The 12930-nt window shown below is 33.3% G+C and overlaps 1 protein-coding gene across 1 annotated transcript in view; it reads left to right on the top strand.

The window, feature by feature from the left end:
- Positions 1-12930, top strand: part of ADAMTS19 (ADAM metallopeptidase with thrombospondin type 1 motif 19) — a 283954-nt gene that overhangs the window by 178180 nt on the left and 92844 nt on the right. Inside the window, exons 9-10 of the mRNA XM_004462171.5 lie at positions 676-816; positions 2304-2454. Coding sequence (XP_004462228.1) covers positions 676-816; positions 2304-2454 — 292 coding nt within the window. The remainder of the gene's footprint in view (positions 1-675; positions 817-2303; positions 2455-12930) is intronic.

Genomic DNA, 12930 nt, shown 5'->3' on the forward strand with positions numbered 1-12930 from the left:
TGGGATTCCTACATCACGACTCTTAAATAAATAAATTCCTGTCTTCAAGAACTTGGAATGAGCAACAAACATAAAAGTGATATGTTAAACTGAAGGTCATTTTGGAACATCCATTTGGAAATAAGTCATATTTTTAGAACAGAGTTCCAACCTAAAGAAGCAGATTTAGAATTCACTAGAAAACAGTGGCCAAGAAAGAGGAAGGTTTCCCAGGGACAGTTTGTGTTATGTGAGGTGGGTGGAAGAAGATTGTCTAGTGAAGCAGATAGAGAAGAAATAGTAAGAGATGATAGTTTATCTTGGTTTCAGACTTAATAAAAGGTGTAATAAAGTATCTCCAAGTGAGAACATGAATCTAGCTGTGGATGAATAGAAATTTACATAACACCATGTGGAAAAATATACCAGTAGATCATCTGGTATGGGTGACCTAAACATGTCATTTTGCAGGTGGATAGGTGAAATGTTTTCTACTAAATAGAAATGGTTACCTTTAATCAGGGCAGCAACATTTTTTTTAAATGAATTAATATGAAATACCATTCATTTGATCTTTTAAAAATAATTTTTCTCCCATTATTTTAACTGCTTTGTGTTATTTAATTGCAGTTATCAAAAGTTAAAAATATCCTATACTTAATGAAAATTTTTTATCCTAATCATATTTGGAAACAGCATGGGCATTAATCATGACAATGACCACCCATCATGTGCTGATGGTCTTCATATCATGTCTGGTGAATGGATTAAAGGACAAAATCTTGGTGATGTTTCATGGTCCCAGTGTAGCAAGGAAGATTTGGAAAGATTTCTCAGGTACTTGAAGTCACTTACTATTGTTGCATTGTGGGTGCTCTTGTCCTCTTACTTCCTCTACTGACCAGGAAAGACAGCATTGCTGCATGGAAATAGCATCAGATTAGGAATCAAGACACTTGTGGTCCAATTCTGGCTCTTCTATTGACAAATTGCTGTGAACTGGTACTTGTTATCTAACCCATCTCCTTCCTGGTTTCCACATTTTCCAAATAAAGAGATTAACAGGGTGATTTGTGAGGTTAACTATTATAATAATTTAAAATGTATGTATTTGTCACTGTATTTAATTATCTCTTTAGAATTTCCCAGTGGAAACATTCTCATTACTCATCACCCAACACATCTGTTATTATCACAAAGAACTTCTTTAACAAAAATCTCCATTTTTCCATGTGATACTTCTAAACTCTGTTTTTCATTAACAAATTGTTTTCACTATTATAATAGTCCTCTATTACTTTCTTTTCCATAATCAACTCTGGTAACACCTAGTTTCTGCCTGTTTGGAAAAAGAAATGAAAAAATTATTGTTCTAATTTTCATTTCTAATACCTTTTTTTTTTTTTAACTTATTCCTTTGATAATAGAAGGGGCAGCTGAAACAGTAGGTGATTCCCAAATGAATTAGAGATAAAGAGAGAGGGAGATGCTTAACGTACCTGAAAGACTAAGTAAGAAATAAAGAAACAATTAGCTACCTCAATTTACTATACAGATAAACTTTCATTCATTTTTCCATACCATTTAAATTGGTAAGACTATTTTTTCCATAAAATGATACTAAAATCTACTAAAATATAATGTTTATTACATTATCATAACTCTGTTCTGAAATATGTGTAATGTAGTCTGCTCTGTCATGATAGTCTAGAAAACAACACTCAGCATATAATATTTTTAATGTACCATATTGCTCCATAAGTTTGGTGGGTCTGAATGTGTTCCTAAGGAACGTCCATGGTGTTATGTGACTGCCTTCACAAGAATCTTAACTCTGTTCAAATTAACTGTCATTTCACAAATAGGAATTATATTATAAACCCATGCCAGTACAAAAATTTCTGTCTTATTAATATTTGCTTGAGAATGCTTTCCATGCATTCTTTAAATCCCCAGGTATTGTGGGTTTCATACATTTACAAAACACTACTTTTGGGCAAGTTACTGTTCTTCACTTAATCAATACATAAAACAATGCCTTCTTCACAGTGTTATGTAAATTAGCTGAGTTAATTCATATAGTCCTTAAAACCCAAAAACTTTACTTGACCATTATCATCATCATTTATTGGATTATTCTTAAACAATTGTAAATAAATGATTCCCATACATGGAATAATTTCATAAGCATTCAGTAGAATAGTTTATGAATAAACAAGGAGATATTTTAATATTATAAAAATGTTTTCTGTTGCTATATTAACTAATCATAGTAACTTTTTATATTAAATTTTAAAAAACTACTCCTATCTGAATATTGACAGGTCAAAGGCCAGTAATTGCTTGCTACAGACAAATCCCCAGAGTGTCAATTCTGTGATGGTTCCCTCCAAGCTGCCAGGGATGACATATACTGCTGATGAGCAATGTCAGATTCTCTTTGGGCCAATGGCTTCCTTTTGCCAAGAGATGCAGGTAAGGGTAGTGTCTAGGTGGGATTTTGTAAATGTGTGTTCATATTCATTGTTTAGAAATTTTGAATGGAAGAGGAGAAGATTACTTCATTGTAGAGTTTGTGGATAAAATCTTCCTGATATTGAAAGAAGGATTTTTCAAGCAAACTTTTCTGCATATTTCCCTTCTGTGGTGGTTTGAAGCTGCATATACCCCAGAAAAATATTTTTGGAAATTGAATCAATTTCTGTAGGTATGAACTCATTGCAAGTGGGACTTTTTGATAAAGTTACTTCAATTAAGGTGTAGCCCACCTCAATCAGAATGGGTCTTAATCCTATTACTGGAGTTCTTTATAAGTGGAATGAAATTCAGACAGAGAAAGAGAAAGCCACAGAGGGAGCAGACAGAAGCTGAAATTCAAGGGAATCCAGAAGACAGGGAAGCAGTCAGAAGAGGCTGCCGTGTGCATTGCCATGTGATTGAGGAGCCAAGGATCATGGATCACTGGCACCCAGCCCTAGAAACCAGTCTTTGGGAAGAAAGCATCTTCTTGATGATGTCTAGATTTGGACATTTTCCTGGCCTGAAAACAATAGGATAATAAATTCCCATTGTTTAACCTAACTCATTTCATGGTATTTGCTTGAGCAGCCTAGGTAATGAAAACACCCATGTACTTTAGAAAGATAGAAATAAGGTGTGGACATTTAATCAAAGTATATAAGGAATTACCCAAGAACTTCTATTTAGAAAATGGCACTGAAATCAATGAAGTATTTGTACTATGCTAGTTCAGAACTTCTGTTTTAAATCTGGTACTTTTCTTACATGAAACTGGGCAAAAATATAAGTTAAATGATGTATGAAAATGTAATTGAGGAGGAAGAGCTATATATTTCAATGCTGAATATAAAATTTTTAAAAGTGTATTTTACAGATAAAAATTAGAAAGTATGTTGTCTAAATAATTGACCTAGGGGAAAGGCAAATTTATGATTGTAAACTAACAGTGTCTATGAATCTGTATTCAAGGAGTCAGTAATTACTTGGAAAGGTCTTTTGTTCCAGGTTAAGAATATATAAGAGTTCGGACAAAATGGCCTTCTTAACTGATGTATAAATTTTTATTCTATTTAATTTTCCTTCTTTCTTTTCTTCTTTTGATGCCCATCCCTTGCCCATCTTCCCACCTCTTCCCAACACACACTTTTCTGTTTTGGGAATAAACTGATAATCATGCTTAGAATAAATTGGTTGACTATTCATCAACTGTACTGCATAAGTGTTTAATCTCAGGGTAGGGATGAATTTGTAGAAAATGGGGAAAAAGCACAAGTCTTAGTGGGAAAATTTGGTGGATTTAACCACCTCAAAGTTAAAGGACATAGACAAAGTTCACACACAAGTTAAATGCTGTTAATAAGTAATAAATTATTAATATTAGAAATTAGAAAGGACTCCACAAATTATCAAGGAAAACAGAAAATTTTAAAATGGGCAAAAAAAAGGGCAAAAATATGGATAGGCAATTGACAAAGACAGGGACATAAAAATGAGAGCCCTTGTCAATAGGCAGTCATGGAAAGAACAGTTCCAAGGAAAGGAACTAGAGAACTAGATTAACCAATCAAATAAAATGCCCTCAGATTTATGATGTGCATACACAGACTGTATAGGACTAAATCACTATACAGGATTTGGATGAAACTTTGAACCACAGAACAGGTAGAATCATTTCTCAGTGGTTTTAGCCCATTATGACTTTATTGAACTTTTTGGGAGGAAGGTCTTTAAAAATTTGCATCTTCTCCAAACCTTCACAAGATAGGAAACTTCTAAGTGAAGACCTTTTTTTTAAGTAAGTAGGGAGTGATCGGCTCTGCCAAAGAATGAAGACAAATGAAGGATGAAAGAGTAAAATGAAGTCTGAGAATGGGCAAACGATATTTTCTCCCCAAAGGCTCTGGTGTACTATTACATGACACTATTTTGAAATAATAAATGTAGAGAGGAATAACTTAAAAATTTAAGGCCAGATAGTTAAAACTAGAAAAGATTTTAATAGTTCTGTTTGTTAAGCCAACCTTCAGTTTCATGCATGTGAAAACTCCATAAGTTTACCAATTTCTGAGATATGGGTATTTAAACAAGGTAAGCTCCATGACATTAGAGACTTTGTCAGCCTTGGTGAAAAGTGATAAAACTGAATCTCTAGCACCTAAGAAAATATTCAATACATGTTTGTTGAATGAGTAAATGAATTAGTTGAATGATAGAGTGAGGTTTCTGAACCTTTACTGATACAAACACTTGATTCTCAGACATAAAGTATGCCAAGATAATGCGAAGGTGACCTTCTGGAACAGGGAATCTTAACATGTGGTCTGTGAGCTTGAAATGAAATTCAAAAAAACATAATTCTTGTGGGGATATGTTGGTGTGGGTGTGGTATATTTATTAAATAATACACAGTAAAGTATGGACTTAGTAAGGGGTCCATGGTTTTTACCTGACTGGCAGAGGAGTCCATGGAACAAAAAAGGTTAAAAACACCTCTTCTAGAATAATAATGCAGTGACTACATACAAGCCAAGCAGTAAGGGCAGAGAGCTTGTTGCACAGCTTCTAAATGAATTAATCAGACATCCATATCACCATCTTTTTTCAAATAAGTGATAATAAATATCTATTTGCATGTAGTAAGGTTTCACAACAACTTTTCAGCATGTGTAGTTTTGGTAGAATTTTAGAAGCAATATAACCTTGAATCTGACAGTGACAGTTGGTCCAAAGCATCCAAAGAACATAATGCTTTTCCAGACTTGTAAATGGGTATATACACATGATCACTAAAGACTCCAATCCACATGCAAGCTGATCAAATTAATAACACACGTTCACCTTTAGGATAAATGATTTACATCTGCAAGGTCACAGCTGTAGAGATGCTTGTGGAATATCTTGATCCCAGCAATAACAGCTGACTCTTCTCTATTAATTTGCACATAGTTAACTTCTTATATGGTTAATAGTCTTGTTCCTGAGTCCTAAGCAATTGGTACCTTCCAGTTATCTGGTATCTTGTGACTAAGCCAGCTCCAACCTCATCAAGTTATTATTATTTTTTAAATAATTAGCTTTTTATTTTTTTAATTTTTTATTTATATCCCCCTCCTTGCAACTTGTTTTGCTGTCTACAATCTGTGTCCATTCTCTGTGTGTTCTTCTGTGTCTGCTTGTCTCCCTTTGTTGCATTATCTTGCTCATCAGTTCTCCACACAGCAGCACGGGCAAGCTTGCTTTTACAAGGAGGCCCTGGGATGCAAACCCAGGGCCTCATATATGGTAGATGGGAGCCGAATCGAATGAGCCACAGTCGCTTCTCCTTATCAAGTTATTTTGAGAGCTGCCCGAAATTACACTGTTTGGCTGAAAATACAGTGGTGTGGAAGAATGCTTGCCTATAAATAGTAAACAGTGGCCTAAAAGAAACCTTTCTTGAGTAAAATAGAATGTGATAAAAATTGAGAAGCTCCAATTGTTTTTTAATTCAGCATATTATTAATTGCATGCATATTACATCATTTAGAACACTTTTTAGTATAATTGAGCCATGTGGTCACTTAAAATGTAACATAGAAAGTTCTAGTTTTATATTTTGGTTGTATCTTCCTGATAAATCAAAACATATAGGACTTTCTAAAACCTCTCGTTTGATCCAGTAAGCTGGCTGACATTGAAATGAGGTGCCTTATGAGCAATTTTAAAGACTGGGTCTCTGTGATTTGGTATTGTAAAATTTAAGAGGCAATAAGAATTTTGGAAGTACAGGAGCTAAATGTGAAATAGTCCTTGATAGCTGGTAGTTGTATGGGCATGTACAACAACAGTTTCAATAATTTGTTTGTTGAGAGTTTTTATCTTGAATTTGTGTTAAATTTTATGAAGTATTTTTTCTTTATCTACTGAGATAAATTGTATTTAAATCTGTTAAGTTAATGTGATAAATTACATTGTTTGATTTTTAATATTAAACCAACCTTGCATTCCTGGAATAAACCCTATTTGCTCATGATATATTATCCTTTTACATTTTTTTGGATTCAATTTGTTAATATATTTTTATGAATTTTATTCTGTGTTCATGGGGGAAATTAAACTTTATTGTAAGCTGTCTTTTCTCTCTTTTATTTTCTTTATTTCTTTCTTTTTTTCACTTTTTATTTTTTGGTAAGTTCTTTGTCCAGTTTTGGAATTAAAGTTTTTCTGGCCTTTTAAAATGATTTAGGAAGGTTTTCCTTCTACTCTTTATTCTTTCGGTTTACTTTGTACTTCTTTTTCTAGTGGAACTCTAGGTCATTGAATTTAAGCCTATTGTCATGATAATAAAGGCAATTAAAGCTAAAAATTTCCATCTGAGCACTGATTTTGCTGTATTTCACACATATTAATATGTTGTATTTATCATTATCATTCACTTAAAAATATTTTTTGCTTTTCCTTACAATTTCTTCTGTCTTTTGTATTCTTTAGAAGTATGCTGTTTAATTTCCAAATGTCTTCTTTTTCCTATGTATCTTATGGTTATTTATCTCTAACTTAGTTCCACTGTGGTCCAGAAATATACTCTGTAAGATATATAAATATACATATTTTTTTTTTTTTCTTTTTTAGGAGGCACCAGGGATTGAACCTAGAACCTTGTACATGGGAAGCAGACACTCAAACCACTGACCTACACCCACTCCTGTCTAATATTTTAATCCTTTTAAATTTTGAGATTCCTTTATAGTCTATCTTAGTGAATGTATCATATGTATTTCACAGAATGTGTATTTGCAATTGTTAGGATTAGTGTTCTATAAATTTTAACTAGATCAAGGTGCTTGATAGTGTTCAGATCATCAGAGATTACTGATTTTTTTCTAGTTCTTCAGTTTATTGCTGAATACTTAATGTCCTATTATTGTGGTAGACTTGTTTACATGTCCCTTTAATTATTTCAGATACTTCTTCATACATTATAAGGTTCTCTTATTAGGGACTTACACAATTATTTTTGTTATGTCTTCTTGAGGAATTGGCTCTTTTATTAATGAAGAATCCCTCTTTCCTCTGGAGGCATTCTTCATATTGAAATCTATTTTATGAGATATTAATATTGACAACTCAGCCTTTGGACACTTAATTTTCTCATGGTATACCTTTCCTTTAGATTTTAAACCTAGCTGTCTTTATATTAATAGTCAGTCTCTGGAGAAAGCATATATTTGAGTCTTCATTTTTATCTATTCTGATAATTGCACTTCTGCTGTTGTAGCTCAAAAGCAGTCATAGTGTGTAAGTGAATGAGCATGCTGTATTCCAGTAAAACTTCCTTTTAAAAAATAGCCAGCCAGCTCTCAAGCCATATCTTGTTGACCTCAGCTCTAGGGATTAAAATATTAATCCTTAACTTTTTACAGTCTTTTTGGTATTAAATTTTACTATCTCACTTATACTAGGGAAACATGGAACCACATAATCTTTTACGTTCCCCCTTCCTGACCTTTGTGCTAAATGCATCATTCTAACCCACACAGCACAATGGTGTAGCTTTTGCTTTAAACATTTTATTTGTACTTTAAACATTAATAATTTAAAAATAACCTTTTATATTTTCCCAAATATTTGTCATTCTGTTTTTTTCCATTCCTTCTTAAAGAAACAAGTTTTCCTTAGGCTTCATTTCCCTTTAGGATCTTGGGTTTGCTAGGGACAAGTTCTCTTCGTTTCCCTTTATCTGAAATGTCTATATCACTTTCATTTAGAAGAACATGTTCACTTTATATTTAATTTGTGTTGACAGTTATGTTTTATTTCAAAATTTAAAAAATGTTCAACTGTCCTCCATAATTTATGATGAGAAATCCAGTCTTTGAATTGTATTTTCTTATATTTTCTCTGTTTGTGTTCAAGGTGTTCTCTTTGTCCTTGATTTTCAACTGTTTGACTATGATGTGCCTGGGTATGTTTTTGTGCATATTTATCCTATTTGCAATTTGTTCAACTTCTTGACTTTGTAAATGTCATACCAAATTTGGGAAGAAGTGTATAGACATCATTTCTTCAAATACTTTTTTACTTTGTCCTCTTTCTCCCCTCATTTTGAGACTCCAGTTACAATGCATTACCTTTTTTTATTCTCTCACAAGTATCTGCACCTCATTCATATTTTTCTTTCCTTCATATTATATTGTTTCTCTTGATGTATTTTCAAGTTTTCTGACTTTCCTCTATCATTTTCATTCTACCACTAAGCCTGTCCTGTAGGTTTTTAATTTCACATATTGTATTTTTCACTTCTAAAATGAAAGTTTCCATCTCATAACTTTTTCTTTCTCTTTCGAGATTTCCTATATTTTCATTCATTATAGACCAATTTCCCTTTACCTCACTGAACATATTTATCATGCCTGTTTTAAATCATTTATGGTCATTTGTTCTAGCTCAGGTTTGAACTGCTCACTTACTTTTTTCTTGAGAATGGATCACGTTTTCCTAGGTTGTTTATATGTCAATAATTTTGGATTATATTATTCTAGACATTGTGAATGTGTTTAGAACAGAGGTTACCAAATTATGACCTTGAGCCTGTTTTTGTGAATAAAGATTTGTTGAAACACAACCACATCCATTTGTTCATGCTTCCCTGTGGTTGCTTTCAAGCTACAATGTTAGAGTAATATAGTTGTGACAGACTGCATAGCCCACAAGTTTTAAATAAATACAGTTTGATGTTTTAAAGAAAAAGTTTGCTGACACCTGTTGTAGAGACTCTGGATTCTGTTATATGCCTCCAAAGATTATTTTTTATTTTCATAGGCACACAAATTGTTTAGATTGAAACTGGAAACTTTGTATCACCTATGGGGGCAGCAATTCATATCTTAGATCCTCTCTTCCCCTTATCTAGACTATTTGCAGTGTGGGTCAGTTTGAGACTTATTCTCCTGTGGCTGTTCCCCTCCGGGGCTTTCTTTTTAGTTTTTGGCAGTTCTTACCACCAGGATCTGTCTTCTTCCATTTAGAAAAAAAATCATTTTTTTTTTGCTGTTTCTTCAGCCATTCAATGGTATTCTGTGACCACCAGCCTCTCTTAAGCCAAGGGTGCAAAGATGGTAAGCTCACCTTGTGCTGATTCCTTCACTTCCCTTCCGAAATATGCCAGCCTTTGTTCCATCTCCAGAGCCTTCTGGTAGTGTTTTTTATATTCTGTGCACGGTCTATAGTTCTTATCTACAGAAGGAATGGTCTTCAGGGAACATACTCCACCATTCCAGAAGTGGAAACTTTTTTGTGTTATATCTCTTTCATACTAGAAAATTCTGATGAGTTTTAACCTCAAATAATTCAAGTATTTCCTCCACTTTTTTAATTCTTTCTTCTTCCTCCATTAAGTAGTTACTGACTATTCCCCTTTCTCTTAATTTCTTGTTACTCATTGACTTTCTTTAATACTTACTGATGACATTTATTGAAAAGTCTTTTGCAGCCCATTACTTCATTTGTTGACTATGCATGAACTTCACATCTTCCTTTCCATGCATATTACTCAACTTCCCCAACAGCAGTCTTGATGTGGAGTGGGAGAAATGAAAGAGAAAACATCAGATTTGTTTAACTGGCAGGACCATCTCTCTGTTAAGGGATAAAGTTTCTGAGATTTAAGTGAGCAGCATGTCTGGCATATCTCCCCACTAAAAAAGGTTTATAATTAATGATTAAAATCTAATTAGTGTTGCTTTATATAGCCAGTACTATTTAGATTTGCAAACGTATTTATCAGTGTGTTTGATCACCATGACTTTTCAGACCTTTTTTCCTGAGATCTTATTCCTTCCTTTTGAAGTACATCATTTAGAAGTTCCTTGTGAGGGTGTCTGTTGGTGATAAATCCTCAGTTTTTATTTCCTCTAAAAATTGTTTATTTAACTTTCAGTCTTGAAAAAAAAAATAAGTTCAGGAATCTAGATTGACAGGTTTTTTTTTTCCTTTTGCCACATCATTATTTCCTTCTTTATATTGGTGCCAAGATGCCATTTTTTCTATGTTCCTAATCTTAAAGCTTTCAGCATTTCACTGTTTATTATGATGTATGCTATAGAAGCCTTTTAATTATAAAGAAGTTTCTTTCTACCATTACTTTGTTAACAGTTTTTTTAAATTAATGAATGGATACTAAATTACATAATGTTTTATAGGCCTAGATAGAAAAATCATAGATTTTTAAGTTACTGATGTGGTTGATTACTATAGTTGATTCTCTGTTAAGCCAACCTTGTGTCCCAAGGGTATATCCAACTTGGTATTGTGTATGGCATTTTTTTTTTACCTATTACCAGACTCAGTCTGTTTTTTTTGTTTAGAATTTTTAGATTGAAGATAGTGAATGAGGTAGGTCACTAATTTCCCTTTCTTTTAAAATTCTTGACTACTTTCAGTAACATAAAGTATCACAAAGTTTAGAAGTATTGCTTCTTTTTCTGTTCTCTAGATGGTTTATGTAAGTTGAGAATCCAGGTTTCTTGAAAGAGTCATATTTTGGACTAGGTATAGTCTTTGTGGACAAATTTTTAACTATCATTTTAACTAGTCTATGATTATAGAACTGTCCAGCTTTTCTACTTATTCTTAGATCAATTTCAGTAAATGTTAATTTTCTAATATTTTCCATATCATATAAGCTGTCAATTTTATTGGCATAAAATTATTTTTTATATCTTACTATTTTTGTTTTAAGCTCTGGGATATCTGTAGTTATGCCTCCTTTTTTCATTCCTATGTTTATTTTTGTCTTCTCTTTTTTCATGATTAACTTTCCTCTTTACTATTGTTTACAAAGAACTAGATTTCAGTTTTGTGTTTTTTCTTCTGAGTCTTTTCTTTTTTTAAGATTTTTACTTATATCTCCCCCCCCCCCCAGTTGTCTGCTCTCTGTGTCCATTTGCTGTGTATTCTTCTATGACTGCTTCTATCCTTATCAGCGGCACTGGGAATCTGTGTTTCTTTTTGTTGCGTCATCTTGTTGTGTCAACTTTCTGTGTGTGCGGTGCCACTCTTGGGCAGGCTGCACTTTCTTTCACACTGGGCAGCTCTCCTTATGGGGCACACTCCTTGAGCTTGGGGCTCCCCTACACGGGAGACACCCCTGCATGGCAGGGCACTCCTTGTGTGCATCAGCACTGAACATGGGCCAGCTCCACACATGTCAAGGAGGCCTGGGGTTTGAACTGCAGACCTCCCATATGGTAGGCGGACGCCCTATCCATTGGGCCAAGTCTGCTTCTCTGAGTCTTTATTTTCTACTTTATTAATTTCTCTCTTTGCTCCTCTGTGTTTATTTCTCTTCCTCTCCCTCTGTTCTTAATAATATTAAGGATCATTGTGTTTAGGAAATAACGTTTTTTAAATTATTCTACAACTTAATTACATTTGCAATCAAATGTTAAGTTATTGATATTTTATGTTGGAAGATGCACACAATACCTACAATAAGATTTCAGTGCAGCTTAATGACATTATGTGCTACAAAGAAATCCATGTAGATATTTTACAAGCCTACTTGAGATATACATCAGAATTCATATTGTAGGCTTTTAATGTTCTCTTCTTATTATAGAAAATAAGAAGGAATATTGCATTATTTTTATAAGGTTGCAAGGAAATGCTTAAGTGTGCATTACTGTTGTAAATCCTATGCAGAGCATTTTAAGTTTTATCAGTTTTTACTTATTGGGACATATTTAGTTTCACCATCAAGTTTAAAGAAATATATTTGACTCTAGCCTGTGTAGCATATGGAGACATTTTATTGAGACAGTCTAAATTGCTGCTCTCTACCTCCCCCTCTCCCCACATTCACCCTCATGATCTAGGTAAAGGACTTGATATGTAATAGCAGTAATATCATACAGCTTAGAAATTCTATGTCTTAGGGTGAAAAGTCCATACCATTTCTCCAAAATACTCTTGCTTTTCTTTTGACAGTTTGAACTCCTGAATCAGTGAGTTCTTTTCAAGAATAAGTCTGTAATTTACTTACTGTAAGAATCCTAGGCCTATCAAACATTAAAGGCAAAAGAGGTGTCTTCTTTGTGAGATTTATTCTATGAGGCTATGCTTATCTTGAAAAGTTGTGAAGTTTGCTTTTATGCCTTAATTGTGGGAATCAATTAGAGTACCTGAGTTTTTGAAGACCAGATAATGGTGGGAGGTCAGAAGTTAGGCCACCAACAATGTTCAAGGAGCTATATTAATCTAATTTTATAGTTCGGAGGTTTGCTTTTTATTTCAGTATGTATTGGTTAACTAATAAACTTAACTAAAATAATTCTTCTTATAACACAACTAAACAAACTGAATGTAATTTCTATTTGGTGGAAAAGTCAACATTTGACCCCATGGTTGTAAAACATTCTTGATAGAAGGTCTTTGGGGGAAAAAAGAAGAGAA

The sequence above is a fragment of the Dasypus novemcinctus genome, chromosome 2, assembly GCF_030445035.2.
Source record: "Dasypus novemcinctus isolate mDasNov1 chromosome 2, mDasNov1.1.hap2, whole genome shotgun sequence".
NCBI lineage: Eukaryota > Metazoa > Chordata > Mammalia > Cingulata > Dasypodidae > Dasypus > Dasypus novemcinctus.